The following is a 24,566-nucleotide window of genomic DNA, read 5'->3' as shown; positions in this document are numbered from 1 at the left end:
TTATATGTAATTGAGTGGCCAAAAAAATTGATTATTATGAATAGCGTGGTAAAGCAACTTCTTTAGTTTTGTTTTTTCTAAAAGAGCAACAACTTTAAGATTGGTGTTAGGACCTGAATGCTAGGTTTTGCCATGATTGCAGTTTTTCAGGATAAAGAGCTGACCAAACAAGAACAATATTCAGTTATTTGCTCAAGATGGTAGTATAAATAACGAACTTTAGGTCAGTCTAGTTTTACCTTGGTCCTCATTTGTTTCCAAGAACGAACCTTTTTCATCTATCGATTGCATTTATGGCCTAACTCGTTCTATCACTTTCTTCAACTGCAAAATAATTTGAAGTGTTACAAGCACGCATGCAATACAATGAACTCATTGTGCATTTTGGTAAGGAAAGAGACCACTAAATGCTTACTTTGCTCTTATCATGAGTGAAAACGGCATCAACTAGAGGGTTTCGAGGTCAGGGGTATGTTTGACTCCCATTTTCAATGCCACCGTCCACAGATCGCAATGTGATTTCATCCTCTGAAGGTGGCAAGATAAGCTGAGGCTGCTCATTATCTCTCATTGACAGAAGTTCAACTGTCTCATGCATCATGGTGTTGGATTGCAAGCTAGAAGAGATATAATCAACCTCGTCTTCATTTGATTTGATTTCTGCACTAACTTGATGCGGAGATTGGTTCAGTTCTTCAAGGGAAGAACTAACATCATCAATCGAGGTGAATCTGAAGAAATCCCCTATGAGCTAGATTCCAAAGTAAGCCGCATTATTTTTCCTTTTCCAGTAAGGAAACCGTTTTGATGTAGGATGAATAAGAAAGAAAGAAGAAGGAACGGGTAGGAGAAACAGAGAGAATGGAGAAGAGGAGAAAAAAACCAGGGGAAGAGAGGGGAGGGAGAAAACGGCTGCAAGCCACCAAAAATATTTCAATTCTAATTCATCATCAACTGAAAGTTACAATGCAAAATAGGTTTAAATAGTAAACCAACCCTAATGAGCTTGGGCCTAAGCCCATACAAGTCCAAATTTAAATAATAGTCCAAGAAAATAAATAAAGTTTAAATAAAATAAGTAAACGTCGTCCGATGTCCTCATCAACTCTCCCGGGGTGGGAGAAAACTCGACCCTGTCGGGTGGATAGATAGTATAGGCTGTAGTCAATCTGATACTCCAAATGCTTCAAGTCAAGCCACGGGGGACGATCTTTTTGAAGAACCAAATATCTGAACTCCACGGTTGATAACAATGCAAATGGCAACTTGTCCTCAAGAATATGATCCGACCAAGGCGGACGATCCCTCATTTTAATCAAGTACCGACATTGGACTCCAAATAACAAGTACTCCTGCAACTCATCTCCAAAATCTTCACATGATTGCGCATAATGTGGAGCACAATAAGAACGTTGATCTACCCAACAATTAAAGAAGCACCGATTCTCTCCATCAATGGTTAACACAACCTGTTCATCTAAAATTACATCAATTTTATCTTTGTGTGCTGCGACATGTGGTATTCGAATAGAGATGGCAAAAGATTCGGTGTGGGAGTTCTCGGGTAGAGATAGAAAAGGATCAACAAAAGTGTTAAAATAGCCATTGTAAATATCGAAATCCTTAACAAATAAAATAGGGTGATGGTCATAATGTGATATAAGATCATTGACATAGACATTTTGACCAACATGCTTTGAAATTTTAAAAAGACCAATGATCAATACAAATACATTAGAAACATTGAAACACATCTTGAGATCCACATATCATTCCATATTGAATCAAATTATCGATTTACATTCATATGCAATATCTTCTTAGTGTTCTTAAAGTTTTGGAATATTGCACTTGTACTTTAGTGTTAAATTCTTTACAATGCTTGATATAATTCTACAAATCGTTTATCAAAACCTTTAAGCATCTCATTTAACTTCTAGAGGGGCAAATATAGTTTGAGGACTGCGATTACGCGTTCGAGCCTTCATATTCACTATGTTCTTCATCTTCTTATTCACATTTCTGATTGTTTGTTTCTTCTCCATTTTCCCCAGTTGATATAAATTTGCCAACACCTCCGCCATCACCTTTTCTCATCATCACCGCCTTCATTCACTAGTACTACCACTTACACCACGAAAATGGCAAAACCTCAAAAACAAATTTGATTTCAAAGATCTGAAATACAAACATGACAACTTGAAACTGAAGAAGCAGATCAAATTATAGAAAGAAATTGAAAATAAAGTTCCCTAATCACAATCTAGGGTGTTTGATTTGGAGGAGTTATTAAGAGCTTCAGCCAAGTTTTGGTGAAGGGAATAGCTGAATTATTTGCTATCTTTCTGGCAAATCTTTGCTATCTTTTTCCCCTGTTTATTGTGCAATCAAATCTTTGATTTGCCGTTTTCTTCCTTCGTTTGAATTGTTTAATGGAATTGGTGAATTTGGAGCTAGAAAAAGTGGAAGAAATAGGGTAAATCTAGAATTATTTTCTTCTCTTTCCTTTCTTTGAATTAGGTGAATTAGAGATAGTGGTGGCAGCCCACCTAGGTGGCGATGGTGGTTGGCGGTCAGCTGCAGTGACAACGATTTTGGAACAAAGGAAGGGTGTTATGTTTGGATGGGGGAAGAAGGAGATGTTCGGGTGGGTGGGTTTTTTTTTTTTTTAAATGTTTTTTTTATTATTTAATTATTTTGATTTATATAAAAAATGCAAATTTATCATTTTACCCTTTAATCATTGGTCAACATTTGCTTAGACCATAGATTTTTGTCAACGAATGGTCAAATTTACGGAAACCATCCATTTAGACTTTAGGTAAGAATTTCTAAAAGGTTTGATATTGTGAATGACACAAATGAAAGGTTTTGGCCAAGTCTGTTATTAAATCAAAGGTTTGGTACCATGATTGCAATTTTTCCTATTTAATATAATTAAAATGTGGTGTAAGAATAACCACCCTACCAAACACTAAAGTGGTGAAGGTTGGACTTACTTTCAAAACTCTCCTTGGTCAAAGTACATTAATGTTATGAAACTCTCCCCCTTCTTCACATTCTTGTAACTCTTAACCTATTGAGTACAAAAGAAATTGATAACAAACAACTTACATATATTTCACAATTCACATATCATAAAATCAAGTTTGCTCATGAAATTTAAGAACGGAAGACGTGGTAATTGAAAATCCTCACTTTGAAAAATATGGTTTGGACATAAAAAGTTTTAGAACCATACACGAATCCACCAACTCAACACAAAAATATTTAGTTATTAGACCAACTATCAAATTTGATCTGAACTTCACAAATTCACACTTATTAAAAATCGAGCATATTTAATTAATAAAGCCAATATTAAATAATAAATATGCCTAAAATATATTTTCCCAAGAATTATTAAGTTTGAATTTAGTCTATCTCATCCAAAAATCAGTTAAATCTAGTGAGGACAAGCTAAATCTATTATGACATTCGATGCTTAAGAGCAACCTTATTGCATTCTAACAATCCATCCCTCAACATGACGTTGTAGTAATTCAAACCGAAGACCTTATCTCTAACACCACTTGTCTGTATTTAGTTTTGCCATCTTATCTAGAAATTCATTGCTTTTCAATGGTGGCATGCTAAACCTTTTATTGTATTCGATTACTATCATTTGAGTGGCCCAACTCATATATTTAAGAATAGCCTTGTTGTACCCCTAACAAATAAATTAGCACATAAAAAGATAATGTTTGTCAATTTCCAAAAATCATAAGCAAGAAAGCAAGATTTGCTCAAAATAAGTGCCAAATAAATATTATATGTAATTGAGTGGCCAAAAAAATTGATTATTATGAATAGCGTGGTAAAGCAACTTCTTTAGTTTTGTTTTTTCTAAAAGAGCAACAACTTTAAGATTGGTGTTAGGACCTGAATGCTAGGTTTTGCCATGATTGCAGTTTTTCAGGATAAAGAGCTGACCAAACAAGAACAATATTCAGTTATTTGCTCAAGATGGTAGTATAAATAACGAACTTTAGGTCAGTCTAGTTTTACCTTGGTCCTCATTTGTTTCCAAGAACGAACCTTTTTCATCTATCGATTGCATTTATGGCCTAACTCGTTCTATCACTTTCTTCAACTGCAAAATAATTTGAAGTGTTACAAGCACGCATGCAATACAATGAACTCATTGTGCATTTTGGTAAGGAAAGAGACCACTAAATGCTTACTTTGCTCTTATCATGAGTGAAAACGGCATCAACTAGAGGGTTTCGAGGTCAGGGGTATGTTTGACTCCCATTTTCAATGCCACCGTCCACAGATCGCAATGTGATTTCATCCTCTGAAGGTGGCAAGATAAGCTGAGGCTGCTCATTATCTCTCATTGACAGAAGTTCAACTGTCTCATGCATCATGGTGTTGGATTGCAAGCTAGAAGAGATATAATCAACCTCGTCTTCATTTGATTTGATTTCTGCACTAACTTGATGCGGAGATTGGTTCAGTTCTTCAAGGGAAGAACTAACATCATCAATCGAGGTGAATCTGAAGAAATCCCCTATGAGCTAGATTCCAAAGTAAGCCGCATTATTTTTCCTTTTCCAGTAAGGAAACCGTTTCGTGTCATTTCATTATCAACAGAAGGTGAATCCTTCTCAATTACAGCAGAGAGTGGTAAATTTGGGTTCAATGATTGAGCCTTCTCGGCAACTCCCATTGGCAATAGAGAAGACAAGGAACCAATAGTATGTTGCTCTAACTCTTTCTCTGTAGCACGATAAATATTATTAGGCATCCCAATCCTCCATTGAAGTGGAAGGAGGGTTAGTAAGGGAGGCAATTCTTCTTGATTTATCTGTTAGTCTCTGAATAAGGGTTAATCAGAGGAAATATGGAAATTGATAGATTCTTGGGATGTCCAAAGATATCATTCTCATAGTTGCCTGCGGGGGGAGATCTGAAATCGTGAAAGCAGAATTGTTGCATCCTTGATGATCACCGTGATCAAACTTTTGCATACTTTTCAAAGTAGGTAACAATTCTAAATCTGTTTTCACCTGCCCCGAGGAACTACGGATCTAGTTTGTTAGGTAATGACTCGATCTTTTCTTGTAAAATTGTTTTTTCTATTTATTAATTGATAGGCAAATAGGAAGTATCTTCAATACGACTTGGAAGACTACTTGTCGCCTCAGATTCATGTTCTATGTATAAGCCTCTTTTCTCCAAAGATATCTTAATTACAGTAGTATTAACAAGATGCAAACTGTTTTCAACTTCCAATGCAATATATGAATTAGGAACAAATATCTACTGGATCCAAATGTCATGGAGCAACTTCTATTTCATCATCATCAACAGCAGAGCCAGTAGCAACTTAGCCACATCCATAGCATCCTATTGATCTATTGCAAAATCTATCTCAACGAACCGTACATGAACGTCATCTGGCGATGTAATATCAGTTTCTTTGTTTTCCAGTTGAATCCATGCAATAGGTGATTCCATCCATTTCTACACACCATCGGATATTACTGTGGGCTTTTCAACATTATCCTGAATACAACATGAATTTTTCACATACGTTGAATCAAGAGAGGAATAATCGTTTGATATTCCAGTACCCTAGAACCCCCTAATGTCAGATGATTTGGGGTTTCCAACCATAGAAATTCCATTTGATGCCATCTCTTCAGCAAAAATAACACCTTCATCCGTATTCTGAGAGTCAAGACCTGCCTAGTGATGATCAAGAAAGTGTTTTTTTATATTTGATGAAATCAAATTTGGTGAGTCAAACTAATGGTCAACTGAGCTTTTGGAGTAATAATCTTCTGCACCAACAGCTTGCAACATACTGTCCAATGACGTTTCCTCAATTTCCTCTACAGGAGATAGATCTATGATGCATGAAAAATTATTGAAAGCATTATAAACCATATTTGGATCCCCATTACCCAACTTACAATGTGGCTATTTTTGTTCAGACAAAATAGGTATTGAACTGTCTTTCTTTTGAGGACTATCAAGATGATCAGACATACAGTGCTCAGCCATATTTGGAACCACAAAATCTAGTTCATTTGGAATTGGAATGTCAGCAAACATCATTCGTGGATTATTTACTTTGCTATGATAAATGATATTGCTGATATTAAACATGGAATCTATGTCGGTCGGTAGATTCTCATCCTCCTTATCTGAAACATCCTTGAGCAGGAATTCAGACATTTCAATGGAAATCTCTTGTACGACTTGGAACATCAGAGACTGTAGATATACGTGATACATTCTCACCCATACTTACATTCCTATCATTTGACTCATCCACTAGAGAATTTCCAGCAAATGAACTAGAGAAATCATCTCACATTGACAAAGTAACATCGTAGACACTGGGAGAAAAGGGCAGATTGTTGACCAGCTTTACCAAATTTTCTTCAGTAACTATAGATTTACTAGCGCTTTAATTACTTGTAGAGTGAATCCTATCTGAATAGAAGCCATAAGCCTACATTCTCCTACAGGTGCTTCTGCATCAAAATCTGTAGGAGATGGAATGGTAGGACATGAACAAGAACTTAGCTCCCCAAAATCTGGCCTTTGACCCGTGATTTCAGGTTCATCAGAAACAGCTGGTTTTAAATGTTGGGGCACTGAATCATTTTCTTTGCAAGTTTTTGGTAAGAAGGTGTACTATTCAACACAATTTCAGTGATTCAGCTAGTGAAAAATCTTCAACAGAATCAATATGATCTTCTAACAGTATGCTTTCAGCAAAAGTTCTTGGAAAAGCAGAGGAAAAATTAGATGTTTCTTTTTTGTATGCGTTATTTCCCCCATCTAATATGCTGGAGCGTCCAATTGATTGAGAATCTGAAGAATGGGTTTGAGGATACTCACCGTCCTCATTGGAAATAGACAGCTGTTGCTTCATAATTAAGGAGGTGAAGTCAATCTTACCTCTTTATCTAGAGACTGCATCCATATCTAGCTCGATGGTCGAAGGTGCATCTAGTAACCATTTTAAGTTGCATTCTTCTTTGCTTTCTCCATCAATTGTTATATCCTTTTACTTGTTACGAGGTAAAAAACACATGAGATGTCAACTGCTTCAAAACTATTATTTAATTTGGGCACCTGAATGAGACTATCATCTGTGGAGACTTCAATTGACTCATATACAGATGGTTCCAGCAGATTTTTATTCGGTGTTAGAAGATGACAGACTACTTTTTCTCCTCATATTAGGATTCAAGGGTACAATTTCAAGCACTTCAACCCCAGATTCATTATGATCGTCCGTTGGCAATTTCAAAAGGGATGAGCTCACGGAGACTTCATGAACCACTTTATGCTCCGGGAAAGGATTCTTCAATAATTTCTCCATGTAGCTCTTCCCATTTTTTTGAGTCAAATGGAACTCCATTTGGTCTCCTTTTCTGTTTCACACGGCGCGCAGGATTGTTAATGCTATTTGTAACACTTTTTGAGATACAACTGATGGAATCTGTAAAAGTTAAGATACAGAACAGGACCATCTCATATTGTGCACTATATCAATTGAAAAGAGAAATCTATGGCAAAAGAATAATATTAGATATCTAACTTGGCATGATGGTTGGTTTAACTTTGGGAGTTTCTACATTCCTCCAGTTTAGCACTTCCCTCTGCTAGACATACAATAGAAATTTGTTATAATGCATGAAAGAATAAATGGACAATCTAGACAGTTTTCTAAAGTGTATATCACTGCTGGACAATCCATTTAGAAACTCCCCAAATCAAGAAAAGGAAAGAACTGGAAAGGTGGTAAAAGGTTTCTACTTTTACCACAAATTTGAAAGAATATAGAAATTGTACTTCACTATTTTAGAGAGAGAGAGAGAGAGAGAACAGATTTCTCTACTATTATATTGCATGTGCGCTCGACGGTTCTAAATCTAAATAGATAGGTTCCTTATGAATCAAATTTCTTAAGACTATATTGTGTGATAATGACACAATTCGGGTATCCAAGACGTGATCCATATGAAAATGACTTTATATATATATATATACAACAAAGAATGCATGTTTAGAAAAAATTGAACTTTGAAATCATGTAGCATACTATTTTAGCCAGAAGAAAACAATTACATGTTAAAATAAAAATGGTACTCATGGATTTTACAATTTATTGGGTAATAGCTCAAATGTGAAGGTATAAAATATTATAATGGGAAAAGATACATGCTAAGAGATGTCAAAGACCCAAGTATTGCTAAAAGTTGCAATTATTAGATAATGAATTATGTTAGTTTTGAGTGTCCTCTTTTCCCTCTGAACATATGCCTTTGTCGTTTTAGCTGAAGATGTTTTTACACCAAAGAATAAAGGATCAGTGTAGCATTTTAAACATGCCCCTGCACCCAGTAAAGGTAAGATATTTTCAGCATTTAACAAAATTTTGATTAACTTTTGTTTGTGAGATTTTACTTTTTAGAGTAAACACTGTTAGATACTTCAACATAAAGTAAACAAAAAAGCAAACTTGTCTAGGAGGAGTAAGCAAGGGAGACCCCTGCATCCTTCATAGGAGTCCCTAATGAATCGAGGCAAATTCACCCTCGTGATTAGATTCTAATTCATTTGTAAATTAGGATGGAAATCAGCACGTGCAACACAACGTCTCATTTACTTTATCATGGAATACCGAGACACTTGAGGCATTTTAGATCCAAAACGTGTAGCTTGAAGGAGATTTAGGCAGATTCCTTATAGAATGAAAACCGTTAAAGTTGCAGATGAACAAGTAGGCAGCAATATGTTTATCTAAATAAAAAATGATGTTGGCTCATCAAGTGGATGATAATTACTATTGAGGTTTTTGATAACTAATAGAAAGAATAATTGCCACTAGCTACAAGAACAAAATGAAGTATCACCATGTAAAGTATTGCTCAACAAAACAACGTGAAAGAGATTGACATGTGGACACAGTCAATAGTAAAATGAAGGAAGAGAAATATTCAACCCCCGTCGTAAAAGAGTGAAGAATGATTTGTCTAGGAAAGAAATAACTTTCTATCAAAGGGACCTCAGCCTCAAGCTGCTCAACACGAATCATTAAGCTGTGTCATCTGGAAGCAGGTGCCATTACTTCTTCATGCAAATCATGAAAAATTTCAGCAGCAAACCTTCAAAATTTAAATGAGAAGCAATTTTTACTGATTGTAAAGTTAAATTTAACTCTAGCAAACTGTAAAATTAGCTACCCTCGTTAGTATTTTCTATATCAAAAACAAGAATTATATACAAGATAAGAGGGCTGACTGGTGGAATCATTTAAGCAAGCAATTCATTTTGTGCACTATATCAATTGAAAAGAGAAATCTATGGCAAAAGAATAATATTAGATATCTAACTTGGCATGTGATGGTTGGTTTAACTTTGGGAGTTTCTACATTCCTCCAGTTTAGCACTTCCCTCTGCTAGACATACAATAGAAATTTGTTATAATGCATGAAAGAATAAATGGACAATCTAGACAGTTTTCTAAAGTGTATATCACTGCTGGACAATCCATTTAGAAACTCCCCAAATCAAGAAAAGGAAAGAACTGGAAAGGTGGTAAAAGGTTTCTACTGTTACCACAAATTTGAAAGAATATAGAAATTGTACTTCACTATTTTAGAGAGAGAGAGAGAGAGAGAACAGATTTCTCTACTATTATATTGCATGTGTGCTCGACGGTTCTAAATCTAAATAGATAGGTTCCTTATGAATCAAATTTCTTAAGACTATATTGTGTGATAATGACACAATTCGGGTATCCAAGACGTGATCCTTATGAAAATGACTTTATATATATATATATATATATATATATGAACGACAAAGAATGCATGTTTAGAAAAAATTGAACTTTGAAATCATGTAGCATACTATTTTAGCCAGAAGAAAACAATTACATGTTAAAATAAAAATGGTACTCATGGATTTTACAATTTATTGGGTAATAGCTCAAATGTGAAGGTATAAAATATTATAATGGGAAAAGATACATGCTAAGAGATGTCAAAGACCCAAGTATTGCTAAAAGTTGCAATTATTAGATAATGAATTATGTTAGTTTTGAGTGTCCTCTTTTCCCTCTGAACATATGCCTTTGTCGTTTTAGCTGAAGATGTTTTTACACCAAAGAATAAAGGATCAGTGCAGCATTTTAAACGTGCCCCTGCACCCAGTAAAGGTAAGATATTTTCAGCATTTAACAAAATTTTGATTAACTTTTGTTTGTGAGATTTTACTTTTTAGAGTAAACACTGTTAGATACTTCAACATAAAGTAAACAAAAAAGCAAACTTGTCTAGGAGGAGTAAGCAAGGGAGACCCCTGCATCCTTCATAGGAGTCCCTAATGAATCGAGGCAAATTCACCCTCGTGATTAGATTCTAATTCATTTGTAAATTAGGATGGAAATCAGCACGTGCAACACAACGTCTCATTTACTTTATCATGGAATACCGAGACACTTGAGGCATTTTAGATCCAAAACGTGTAGCTTGAAGGAGATTTAGGCAGATTCCTTATAGAATGAAAACCGTTAAAGTTGCAGATGAACAAGTAGGCAGCAATATGTTTATCTAAATAAAAAATTATGTTGGCTCATCAAGTGGATGATAATTACTATTGAGGTTTTTGATAACTAATAGAAAGAATAATTGCCACTAGCTACAAGAACAAAATGAAGTATCACCATGTAAAGCATTGCTCAACAAAACAACGTGAAAGAGATTGACATGTGGACACAGTCAATAGTAAAATGAAGGAAGAGAAATATTCAACCCCCGTCGTAAAAGAGTGAAGAATGATTTGTCTAGGAAAGAAATAACTTTCTATCAAAGGGACCTCAGCCTCAAGCTGCTCAACACGAATCATTAAGCTGTGTCATCTGGAAGCAGGTGCCATTACTTCTTCATGCAAATCATGAAAAATTTCAGCAGCAAACCTTCAAAATTTAAATGAGAAGCAATTTTTACTGATTGTAAAGTTAAATTTAACTCTAGCAAACTGTAAAATTAGCTACCCTCGTTAGTATTTTCTATATCAAAAACAAGAATTATATACAAGATAAGAGGGCTGACTGGTGGAATCATTTAAGCAAGCAATTCATTTCTTGCATCCATCCTGATGATATAGACGTTAATCACTTGAAAGAGATCAAATTTTGCTTCTTTAAGAACAAAAAGATCTCTGTACAAATCTTACCAGAAGTTCAATGACAAGTATATACAGAGGCCTTTATTAGAAAATGAGAAACATCTTTTCTAATCTATTGCCTACAACACATCTTCAAAACCAAAAATATGTTGGATACTATTATGAAATAATGTGGAAAGAAAGGAAAAATCATGAAGGAATCCAAGCCAATCAACCTGCACTAACAGATGCATCATAATACAGCACTGCAATCACTTAATGTATCAAACAATACCGTGAAATGACGCCAAAAATGTTTTAAATTTGGGTATACCCAACTCTAGATTAAGGTGCCCACATATACAACAACCTACTTTTTGGGTAAAAACTGGTTAATTGAATTCCACAATTTCAATAGACATTTCATTGTCCATTAAATGGACCTTTGTTTTCATTTATTTGTAACTGAAAAAACAATAAGTATTTTGGTTTCCACACTCGTAAAGGTATTTTTTTCTACGAACCTTGGTCTTTATTGGTTTTTGCACTCATGTTTCTTCTGTTTTCTAATTTTAATTTACCCTTTAATTGCATGATCATTTGCTTCGTGGGCTTTAAATTCTTTCAAGTTAGCAAATGTCTATATCTACTTCAAACCTTTGAAGTTATATTTCTTTGTTGTGCTACAGGAAGATTTATAGTTATAATGATGCTATTTGATTTATTACATGATACTTGGGCTAATAATATGATTGTTAGAAATGTATTCCAGTCCTAGAGAAAATAGGTGACCACTTGGTGAACTTGATGCACTATAGTAATTTGAAAAGTATGTTGAAGTTTTCCCCACTAAACATCCAAGAAGTCCACCAAATTAGTATTTCTGCTGCATCTTGATTGGTGCCTGTGTTTTAGAGTGCTTACATGTGTTATAGAGACGCTAAGTGAATAAGAAGATTTCTCCTAATGCATGATGAATCACATGTTTGTTGAAATTTTTATAGACAGCAACAATTATGCTAGGGATGATTAACTGACCTAAGTTGGTTAGTACGATTAAAGTGATAATATGTTTATGCTACACAAGGTTATCCAACTGGATTTGTAAGATTATTACTTGCTAGTTTACTTGAAGTGAAATTACTAATCTATAATCGGCTTGAAAACAAATAATTCTCTCTCTATATGTTCATTTGTGTCCTTTACATGATTGTTCTTGTGTCACGTTAGAGTCATGCAAAGTCCGTAGGATAATAAATGACTAATAAGATCCTCTCCCGTCTCTAAGGAAACTGTTAGCTAAATTAGGATTCTATGGTTGTTAATTAAATTTATATTTCTTCCAAATCTAGGCATCCAAGATTATCTGGAAGGAAAAATGTCACAAAATAATCTAGAGAAATTATGGCTTAATATATGCAGAATATGAAAGTCTTCTCATGTGATAGATTTTAAATAAATGCTTTTTTTTTTTAAAATTCGAAAGGCTTGGCATTTGTGACCATAGACTCTAGCTATGAACTCTGAATGTTTAGTGAAGTCTGCATCTCTGTGAGACTTCCAAACTTCAGGTGTATCTAGGTAAGATATGTTTGATTCTCCTCATTAGAGGTTTATATGCCTTGTGAATCATGAGGAATCATAGTTTATCAATGTTTTAACCTTATACTGTTATACAGATAGAAGATTCTTTATGATGGACGTTCTTTAATATTTTGATACAGGTGGTTACATTGTGGTACCTGAAAAGTTGCCGAACTATGTGGTACCAGATTTGACTGACTTCAAGGTACTTTATCTAAAACATATTTTCTGGTTTCAAATATAAACAATGATAATACTATAATAGCAATAATGTGAGAATGCAAGGAACCTGTAAATTTTTAGACAACAAGAATAAGTCCTTTAGTGTTTGAATGATTGAAAGTTTCTGTTTAAAATGGTCTTTCCAAAAAAGATGAACTTCTTACCTGCTTTCATCAAGTACCATATAGACGAAACCATTATTACAGAGTTCATAGATGCTTTTCTCTCATCGTGTATCTGGATAATTCGAATACGGAGTTCATAGAAGAAACCATTATTACAGAGTTCATAGATGCTTTTCTCTCATCGTGTATCTGGATAATTCAAATACGGCTACATGCTTCCATTCCTCAGGAAAGAAGCACTAAGTGATTTTATCACCCATTGAAGGAAACAACATTTTTTTATCTATGAATTGCTTTATATTCCTTCGAATTTCTTTCACTTGTGCAGCGTACGAACTGTGGTAAGATGGTATTTGAGAGAAGTAGAGGGAGATTAGTTTATCGAGTTAATAATCAAAGTTGAAGAAATGAGAAAAAAGTCAAAGAAAGTGCATAATGGTTCTGATACTCCCATTTCACAAGTAGTCATATATACTTAACTAAAACGTCACCCAAATATTTTCTGTATACTTTTTTCTGTAATGCAGATCTAGGGTAACCTGCATCTATTCCTCTTGGAAACTGAGGTTTTAGCGTTCCAATATGAAAATGGGAGTGCAGACCTGAAGGTCTTGGACCGATCCTTAGAGCATATTTACATTATACGTCTTTTTAAGCCGTGGATCTCTAATTTTTAAAAAGACTTAATTGGGTACTGAGTCATTTTATCTCCATGAGTGACGCGCAAGCCTCAAGATAGAGCAGTAAAAGATTTTAAAAGAATATAAAAATACAAAAATATTCTCATAATATACTATAAATCCTTTAAAAAAATCCATAATAAATCTAATTAAAAAAAATTTAAAAGTCTAACTTGTAAAAACATAAAATAGATCAAGGAAATCAGAGAATCTTTTTTTTTTATAGGTAATCAGAGAATTTTATTCCTTAAAAGAGAGTACACGGGAGGTATACAATCACTTTAAGCATGAAAGGAACAACATGAAATTAGGCAACCCTACAACAGGATTTTTAGCCACTGCATTAAACCAAGTATACAAAGTTAAGTAAAATAATTCTCTTATCTGCTCTGCTATCTTTGTTTGGTCTTTGAAACATCGATCGTTCCGTTCTCTCCATATACACCATACAATGCATCTCAGGATAAGATTCCAGAGAAGTTTGTTATCCTTATTGCGAAGTTTTCTCCTCCATGCCCGCACCACGTCTTCTATACGCCTAGGTAGCACCCAATCCATTGATTGAGAAACCAGAATACTGTTCCAAAGCCAACGTACACCATCACTATGAATGAATAAATGATCAATCGTCTCTTCATCCTTCTTGTACATATAGCACCACTCGGTTACATAAAATCCTTTTCGTCGAAGATTATCCACAGTTTACAACTGCCCCCTCATAACTGTCTACAATAGAAATGCTACCGTGGAGGCAATTTGCTTTGCCACACCATCTTCCAAGGTAATGAACTCTTCACAAATCCCAAAAGGGATTGAAAGTATGAGTGGACTGAAAAAATACCATCACGAGCCAACCTCCACCTGCTACAATCACTCTCTCCTACCCGAATTTGTATCTCATGCAAAGCGGTCAAAAACAACGAATAAACTTTCAATTCCCAATCCTGTAAACCCCTCCCAAAAGTAATATTCCAACTATAGCCTCCATTATGAATGTCTAATCCATCACCCATCATAGCAGCAGGCTAACGCAATGCGGTACAATGAGGAAAATCCTTCCTTTAACGGTTGTTCGACACACCAACTATCATCCCAAAATCTAATGTTAGTGCCATTTCCCACCACAAAATTTAGTTTGTTCCTAAAATCACTTCATCCCCGTCGGACATACCTCCACAAACTCATCCCCATAGGAGCCACGACCCTCAACCGTACACCAACCCCCCTCCATCATACCATATTTTGCCCCAATGATTTCTCTCCAAAAGCTCTCCCTTTCCACTCCAAATCGCCACAACCACTTGCCCAATAAAGCCTTATTAAACAAAACAAGACTCCTCACTCCAAGCCCCCCATCCTCATAGGCAAACAAATAGTATCCCAATTAACCAAATACATTTTCCTCTCCTCCCCTAATCTTGCCCACAAGAATTCTCTTTGAAATCTCTCTAATCTATTTGCCACTGCAACCGAAATAGGAAACAATGACAAAAAGTAAGTAGGGAGGTTTGAGAGAGTGGATTTAATAAGAGTAAGTCGGCCTCCCTTAGAAAGATATATACGCTTCCACCCTGCTAACCTCCTCTTCATTCTTTCCATAATACCATTTCAGATATGTGTACTTTTAAACCGTGCCCCTAGCGGGAGGCCTAAATATAACATGGGCGATTGTGCAATCCTACATCCCAATATGCCAGCCAACTCCTCCACGTTAGTGACCTCCCCAACTGGAATAACCTCAGATTTCCCCAAATTGATTTTTAATCCAGACACCGCTTCAAAACATAGAAGCAAACGACGCAGGTTCCTGAATTGTTCATCATCCGCGTCACATAAGATCAGCGTGTCATCTGCAAATAGCAAATGAGACACTTGCAATTGGCCAACCCTAAAGCCCCTTACCAAACCCTCTCCCACAGCTCTTTCAAACATCCTACTGAAAGCCTCCATCACAATAACAAATAGTAATGGGGATAGTGGATCTCCTTGCCGCAATCCTCTACTACTCCGAAGATAACCCTCCGGCGTTCCGTTGACCATAACTGAGAACGAAACAGTAGAAATACAGAATTGGATCCATTTACACCACTTATCCCCGAAACCGCACCTCCTAAGCATATACAAAAGGAACCCCTAGTTCACATGATCATATGTCTTCTGAATATCGAGCTTACATAGCATCTCGGGAATTCCCAAATGCAATCTTGAATCAATGCATTCATTCGCTATAAGCACAGAGTTCAAAATTTGACGACCTTTTACGAAAGCATTCTGAAACTTGGACACTACTTTCCCGAGCACCTCCTTTAATCTGTTCGCCAAGACTTTCGCAATAATTTTATACACCCCACAGATTAGGCTAATAGGGCGAAAGTCCTTAGTGTCGGTCGTTCTTGGTTTCTTAGGGATCAGCACAACAAATGTAGCATTAGAACTTTTTTGGAACCTGCCACGTTCAAAAAAATATGTAAACACATCCAAAATCTCCGATCGTACCCTCTCCCAACAAGCCTTGTAAAATGAGAACGAGAAACCGTCTGGTCCAGTGGCCTTATCCTCGTTCATGCTAAACACTACCTCCTTAATTTCATCCTCCTCAAAAGGTCGTTCTAACCACCCGGCATCATCCTCCGTGATAGTAGAAAAATCCAATCCTTCCAACTCTGGCCTCCACTCAAACTGCGCTTGATATAGATTCTGATAGAAATTCACCAATTGGCTTCCAATTTCGAGTGGTTCTTCATAAGTTATCCCATCCACTTCCAACACTGTGATAGAGTTTTTGCGCCTATTAGAATTAGCGATCTTGTGAAAAACTTAGTACATTTATCTCCTTCTTTCAACCAATTGACCCTAGATTTCTGACGCCAAGCAATCTCCTCCATCTCCACCAACCTCTCCAATTCTTCCCTTAATGCTCTACGTTTCTCCTTCTCCTCCCCAGCCAACCTTCGACTCTCCTCCCACCTATCCAACTCATCAATCTCTGAAAGACATTGAATTTTACGACAGTTCACATTGCCCACAACCTTCTCATTCCATTTCTTTAAATCTCTTTTCAAAAACTTCAACTTCTGATCCAACACAAAACTAGGAGACCCCCTAACATCGTAAGATGTCCACAAAGTTTGTATTTGCTCTCTAAAACTTTCAACTTTCAACCACATTTCTCGAACCTAAAAGGCCTTCATCCTCCACCCGTCCTGTTTCCAGTTAACATAATCGGGAAATGATCAGAGTACACCCTCCCCAATCTTCTCTGAATGACATCTGAATACTTAGCCTCCCACTCTCCGCATATCAAGAATCTGTCTATACGAGAAAGAACAGGTTGATCCCGATTAGATGACCAGGTAAAATCTCCTCCAATCATGGGCAAATCCACCAACATATTCTCCCTTATAAAGTCTGAAAACTCCTCCATAGCCCCCGTGAGTCTCCCACCGTTCGACCTTTCAATAGGAAATCGAACCACGTTAAAGTCACCTCCTATACACGTTGGTAGATTCCACCAAGCCATCATTCCAGCCAGTTCATCCCACAAGCCTCATCTACTGTCATCAGTATTAGGCCCATAAATACCTATGAACATCCACTGAAATCCATCCCCAATGTTTCTGAACGACATCGAAATTGAGAACAATTCTACACTCACCTCCTCCATCTCAAGCACTCTGGTATCCCACATAACTAATATGCCTCCAGAAACCCCTGATGATCCCATAAACTGATACCATACATGCTGTCCCCCCCATAAGCTACTGACCACCGCCCTCGAGATGACCTCCATCTTGGTTTCTTGTAAGCATACAAGATCCGCTCCCCAGCCCTTTAGCAGATGTCGAACACCCATCATTTTCCCAACTTCATTAAGTCCCCTTACATTCCAGCTAATGATTCGTGGTATCATTTTAACAGTCCAGCATCCCTCCCCAGTACTCCATTCTTGGACTCACCACCCTTGCCATCATAATTAACTGACCATTCGAGCCTCTTAAGTTAACGATTGCCCTTTCTTCTTAATTTACCTGCTTGTTTACTCATCTCCTGTCCCCTATTGGCCTCCAAATCCTCAAACAATTGTAGTAATCTGTTTTCGTATCCATCACAAGACACGTCCATTAACTTACTGAAATCCTGAATTTTCTGTAGAACCCAGTTCGAAGGTGGGTGTCCAGCTTCGAATCCAATCAATTCCCATGTTTCCTCCACCTGTATAACATCACTTTCTATTTCTCTCTTCTTGGCTCCATCTACCCACAAGACCAGTGCTTTTTTCGTCCCCAAGTCACTTACCTTCATTGACTTAGAGTTCCTTCTATTATATGTGCTCGCAACCCTTGTTGTCAAAGGTGTCGCGTCGTGCTCTATCACCCCTGACAGTATATGCCTCGTCCCTTGGTCACCTAGTAAAAGCCCATCATCATGTGGGACTGTGTCCATTGCACTCATCGTTACTGTCTCCAAGTTCACCATACTCGGCTCCCCTTCTTTAGACAAAAGTACAACCTCTCGGTCTACATCGGTCCCCGCGTCGACCTCATCCATATCCACCCCCTCTAAGACATCACCTTTGTCATATTTAGATTGTCCCTCATCCGTTTCGATCTGATCAATAGACTCACAAGTGATTTCGAGTCTTCCCTGCTTTACTTGATTATGTGCCGATTCCGTCTTATTCAATCCCGATGCTTGTTTTCCAATAGCTGGATACTCATCCATACCCATTCCACACTTGTGGCAACATAACAACTTCTTGGGACCCATTTCATACCCACTTCCCACTAGCCTAATCAATTCCTCCAACGCTCCTTTCAATTCCTGGACACGGGCCATAATTCAGCCCTATTCAAACAATAATCCTGACCTTCGTTTACACTAATATTGACAGTCATCTCCTTTTGTTGTTGCATCCGCTGGTCAGCATGCTTCGAGGCATGTAAGTTTGCTGTTACGTCTGCATAGGTCAATCTTTGTCGATTACATTCATTCACCGGTCGACGTTTGGCCTTATCCCCAGCAATAAAAGAATCAACAACAGTTTGAAACACCCGCGAGATTGATGCCCATCGTTCTCCATTCGCGCCTTTCGGCACCATCACAACTCCTTTCCGACGCCTATCCCCATACTGCGCTATCATCAAGTACCTACCACGGCGGTTTGCACAACGCTGTGCCAAGAAGGTTCTTAATTACTCATTGAACCTAGAAACGAAATTCTTATGCTTACTAGTCACCCTCAACTTGTCCACCATATTCACCATCCAAAGTGCACCGAACCTTCCCATGCTAATTGCATTCGATATCTTCGAGCCCCATTCGGTCATTCTAACAGCACCAAGATTGGTAACAAAAATTGCAAACTCTTTCGCCTCAACTCGAAAACGATGATTGAAGGCCACATCGAATTCATCCACAAACTTCCTTCCCTGATTGTGTGTGAACGGCATAATAGGCGGCAGAACAGGCATGGTTACTGGGCTGGGGACATTCTGCCCGTCATTCTGGTTCTCCGGCGCAGGCGCGTGATTGCCACGGGCCGCCGGGCGTGCTGCTCCGACGGCGCGTGCTCCTCCCCAACCTACCTCTGGCTTCGGAATCACTTGCATTGCGCTCCGATCAGGCGCGTCTGCCTGAATGGTGGCTGGATTTGGTGTGATCTGGGTTTGCATCCCAAATTGGTCCATCTGGGTCCGTCTACCAGAAAAGCCGTCGGCCGGTGGCGTTACTCCATCCCAAGTGGTCGCATCCCTGATTCCAGTATGGACTTGAGCGGCGGTGCTAAGGTTTCCACATAGGGCCGCAGCCTGAAGGTATGGCTGTATGTGTGGCGTGGGGCCGTATGGGTTAGGGTTTCAGTCCGACACGGTATTGCAGTCGCCGGTGAGAGGAGTGGTCGGCGGTGGATCGTTGGTCATGGGTTTGGGTTTTGGGTTTGGATATTAGGGAGGTCATGGAAGAGAGATTTCGCTGTCCACATACAGTTTTAAAAAATTATAATTTATAACTAAAAGTGGAGACATCAAAAAATTTCTTAAATCTCACTACTAATATGATCTTTCAGCGATCATTAAGATCCTTTCATTATAAGTTTCTTTTCATTCTTTGTCATTATCCTTCCATTGCAATGCTCTCCTTCCTAGAAAATAAAAAAACCTGTAAAACATTTTAGGTTATAGAGAAATAACTCAAAAAGCTATGTCCAGTAATTTTATTTCTGAAAAATGCAAGGCAGATGAGTGAACACAGTAGTTGGCTTGAGGAGTTAGTGTTGTAGAGTCAAAGCATAAGCCTAATAAGTGGTGGTGTAAGCGTCACAAATGGCATTTAAGGTGCAGGGTTTGAGGTGTTTTATGATAGCCTCACATGAGAAGGGATTCGAGGCATAAGCCTCATATAATTTTATTAAACAATGTGGAGCCCTAACATAAGGCTAGCTAAAGAAGAGTTGAAGACAGTTCCATGTAGATTCTCTGGATTGAAGCTTCATAACGAGAACATTGATGTGGCTAGATGATTTGCTAGTGGTAACAAGAATCATTTTACTGATCAAAGGACTGCAGCATTTGAGTTGCCTGCTCCAGTGCCATAATCAGCGCATTTAACCATGCAGAGTATAACTGATTGCAACCATGATGCTCCTAGAGTTTGGTTTCTGGGCATCATAAAGACAAGTGATAAGCCCCCCCAGGCCTAGTGGTTGCCTAAGAAACATGTGGCTGCAAATAAGGGTAGTACAGCAAGAGTGCAGTCATGTAATAAAGCAGCTCGTATGTGGTGGAAGCTAAATTAGACATTGCGATGGTAATAAATTGGATCGATAATGTGTGAACGATGGGCAAAGCACAGTAATATTGGCACTGGCAGCTTCTTTATTTACAACATATCATTTGTGGTGTGACATCGATATAGTGTGAAATGTTGATAAAATTTTCTGGTGATCATCTAAACCCTGCTACTTTTGGCGATTGTTGTGGAAGCGGACATTGTGATGTACTACCAAAAGGGTACTCGTCGTCCTTATCCTAGAGGTTGAGGGTAGGATCCTGTGCTAGGATATTAGGAAAGCAGGATAAAGTCATGGGATATGAGGGTGTTTAATCTGTTTGAGAATGAGACCCTGCCTCTATATTTGTGTGTGTGGGTTCCCCTTTTTTGGAATATTTGGAAATCTATATTTTGCATCGACTTTATACTTGACCTGTTATCACTTGTAACCGGTGCTAATAGACTTTATACCTCTTGCCTGCAGCTAAAACCTTACGTATCTCAGTGCACTAGTGAAGTTGCATCTACTGAGGCTGTGTGATATTATGAGAAGATTGCTCTTAGGGTATCTTCAACCCTTTGCTCTGTTAGGAAGTCTTATGCTTTATTCTATAAGTGATTTATGGATTTTGTTGAAGATCTTTGTGGATAAAAATGGTGTAAACTCATTTCTAACAGAACTTGCTTTAATCAGTAATTAGGTACAGTCGAAAAGCTCTAATTATTGGTAGTAATGATATTAACGTTGCATTCAGTTTCTTTCTGTATTAAGAAGCTAGAGGACTCTATCTCGTAGTAATCTTCTATTTATTTAGAGTATGTTAGTTACAACTTTCACGCCTTTGGAGATGATAAAATAATGATTTAAACTTGTTTTTCTTTATTAATATTGCCTAGTAACATTTTAAATTTTGATCAATAAATAGTTATTTTACACAGAAGATATGTTGCCCACCTGTATTTTAGACTTTTGCCACATCACCAGTGGGCAGCATATCTCGTGTTTACTATGGGCAAAAGATCAGTTCTGTTATTTTACATTAGAACTCATTTACTTATATTTATACTTTTTAGCTTAGCCAAACATGCTCCAAACATTGACATGGGAGAGGCGTACTTGGGCATTGCAGAAGATAATTTTAAACTAGCCAAAAAAATAAAAAAGACGTGTTCATAGGGAGTCAAGTGGAAGAATGTAAAGTTTATCTAATATTTTTATTAATGGTTTAATAATTATTTAATCTAGTAAATTCTTATTTTATCTGTTTAGTTAAAAAGTATATCACAATGAAAGTAGTTAATTACTATTAGATTTTATCAACCATAAGAAAGTTACTAGATTTATTTAGAAGTTACAAATCGAACTAATGTTTATGGCAATAACAAAAGGAAAAGGGAGAACTATGGATATGGCAATGACAAGCTTTGAAATGGGTGATTTCTTGGATCAGCTAGATTCAAGAGGCAAGTTTTGCTAGGCTTGAATTGTTAGCAATGTGACTAGACCTCAATTGGCACGATTGGTTCAACCAGTGAAGTTGGGAACTGGGCATGAAAACCGGTCCAAAATTCGTCGACCTCTGATCATCCTTTTTCTTTTTCCAGTCATTTTTTAAAACATTGCCTGTTCTATTCTTTTTGAGTAAAGTATCGAAAATCAAAACATAATAATTAAAAATTTTTAGGTTCTATGGCCTGCTTCCTAGCCAAGCCTAATCCGGCCTTCTCAATAGTTGTGTTAACCCTCATTTTCTAGACAATGCTACCTAACTCGGTTCACATTTCTATAAACGAAAAAATAAAATATTTGTCATTCGCAATTTGAGAGGTTAAGTTAGAGTGTCAGTATAATATCAAGCGACTTGACAAGATTTAGGCTAACCCAAGCATGTCCGACAGGCTATAACCGGAGGCAATGTGGACCTAGCATGAGCTGTCTCGACCCAAAAGTGAGCTAATACGGACCATTTCAATACTGGGCTAGGTCCTATTTCCTCTTCTATGTTAACTTGATTAAATGCAAAGTACAATACATTAACAAATGGGTTGGTGTATGATTCAGACAAACAAAAGCAGTTCCCCAGGCATGTCCATGATGTGTCCACAGCTCTTCACCATGTGTCAATTTACATGCTTATGCCACCCCCACCCACCTCGCCACGTGTGTACTTCACATTCATTCACTCTCTTTTATATGCATATTTTAAAACCCTTTGGCTTCACTCAAAAGCAAAGCCTGCCCAAAAGCTTGCACTTAGCCATGGAAGAAGCAAATTTGAAAAAAAGTGATTATGCAAAGAAAAAAAGCATCAGGAGGAGGTCTCAGTCCTACACAAGAAAATCAGCTCATCTGAACCGGTTGATTGACATGGCTGAAGCTAGAAGAGAAATAGTGAATGCTCTACATCTTCACAGATTATCTTCTTCATCAACTCCTGGAACTGCAGGGAACAGTTCTTGGACTTCGCAGAACAGTTATCAGTTGATGGAGTCTATGCCACTTCCTGAACCAACCTGGTCTACAACACCACCTACAGTGGTGTGTGCTCCGGTTCCTTCAGTGGAAGTTCTTGACTTTGATTGGCCTGAAAATATGTGTTCTTCTTACACTTGGTGGATAGGGTTTTTGAATTCTTTGGATTGTAAAGGAAATAGTGAATTAATGGTGGAAAATTCACTGGGGAAAGATGATTTGAATGTCGAAAAACCATATTTGGATGTAAATGATGATGAGAGCCCATTTCTTGATGAGTGGTTGATTTTTCCTGCCGCCGAGGATCAAGTGTAAAATCGTTTAAGGTTGTGTCCGAATTTGCGTATTCGATTGGACAATATAATGAACAAAATTTTCGATGTAAAATAACAAGTGCAAGTTGATTTGATCTATTGTTCAATTTTCTAACTAGATTGAGTTGGTTTATTTATTTTGCTATCCCATCTACAACTAAGTGGATTGCAAATTTTACGTGTTTTAAGAAATTTACTACCAAATTCCAGTGTAAAAAGGGCTTAAATTTAAGATCAATTAATCTATTTGGTCCCCTCAATTAAGAAATAAGCAGCAAATCGAGAAAAATAATCCTAATGGTTTAATTATTATTTGCTCGTATAATTTCATTCTAACGGGGAAGCTTAGGCCCAATTGGGTTCAATGAGAACACAAGTTACCGAGTCGCAAAACATCAAAAGACATAATTATGAGTGTTGATCAGACAATCAGTGTGTGGTGAAAATGTAGTTTTAGAGGAGGCTAATTCATTCTATGTCTTTATAATTTGTTATAATGATCAAATTAATTGTTATTCATATATTTCGTGTGACTAGGAATTGATACTCATTTCTTGAAAATTTATTTTTCTATTTGTTTTTAATTCAAACTATTTATAAACAATAATCTTTGAAGCAGGTTGAATTAATTTAACAGTACTTGAGGCAAAATTGCAAATTCTTTCCGCTTTAAGTGTAAAAGTACTTATTTAAAGTTTTTTTTTTTTTTATATGGAATTGTCAAAATAACAGTTACTTTTGTATTTATTAGTCGGACGAGAGTTGTGCTGGTTGCTTTAGGGCCTAACATTTTTTGTACAGACTTAAAGCTTGTGGACAAGCATTGGACTTTGTCATTCGTCGTTCCAATTTCAAGCCCAGTCCAATGCTAACCAGTTGGACTGCAGGAGAATCGATCGAAACATTTACACGGTAGCACTATTGATCGAAAACAAGTTTAATACCACATATATTGAAGTTTTTGTTTTTCATTCAAGCTGTACTTTTTGTAGATTTTTCTCATCAACGTAATGAAGTCATCCATTCCTTAGTAACTAACTTGAAGAGTATCGAGAAGAAAAATTTAAGTGTCTTTTTCTCATGGTGATGTTGACGTTGAAAGTTAATTTTTAAATAATCCTCTCTCTTTTCGGAGCGGCTCTCAATATACACTATAATCAGGGGCGGAGCCACTATATGTCCAGTGCGGGCAGATGCCCGCACTAGACTTTTGGGCCCAAAA

The 24,566-nt window shown here is 37.1% G+C and overlaps 1 protein-coding gene and 1 long non-coding RNA gene across 2 annotated transcripts; both read left to right on the top strand.

The window, feature by feature from the left end:
• The first annotated feature begins 3,888 nt into the window (after positions 1–3,888).
• LOC111399311 lies at positions 3,889–7,597 on the top strand. The gene is made up of 2 exons (XR_002703625.1): positions 3,889–7,002; positions 7,246–7,597. It is a non-coding gene; the product is annotated as an uncharacterized LOC111399311 (long non-coding RNA).
• A 4,066-nt stretch (positions 7,598–11,663) lies between these two features.
• On the top strand, positions 11,664–23,443 carry LOC111399310. Its single transcript, XM_023026558.1, has 3 exons — positions 11,664–11,684; positions 12,903–12,967; positions 21,042–23,443. Exon 3 carries the CDS (start codon positions 22,599–22,601, stop codon positions 23,343–23,345), a length of 747 nt encoding a protein of 248 aa, XP_022882326.1. The 5' UTR covers positions 11,664–11,684; positions 12,903–12,967; positions 21,042–22,598; the 3' UTR covers positions 23,346–23,443.
• Positions 23,444–24,566: the final 1,123 nt, after the last annotated feature.

The sequence above is a fragment of the Olea europaea genome, chromosome 9, assembly GCF_002742605.1.
Source record: "Olea europaea var. sylvestris chromosome 9, O_europaea_v1, whole genome shotgun sequence".
Taxonomy (NCBI): domain Eukaryota; kingdom Viridiplantae; phylum Streptophyta; class Magnoliopsida; order Lamiales; family Oleaceae; genus Olea; species Olea europaea.
The sequence above is the reverse complement of the archived record's forward strand: the minus strand, read 5'-3'. Positions and strand labels throughout refer to the sequence as shown.

Coding starts and splice junctions, on each gene's coding strand:
- LOC111399310 (XM_023026558.1), top strand. CDS start 22,599: ATGGGTTGGTGTATGATTCAGACAAACAAAAGCAGTTCCCCAGGCATG.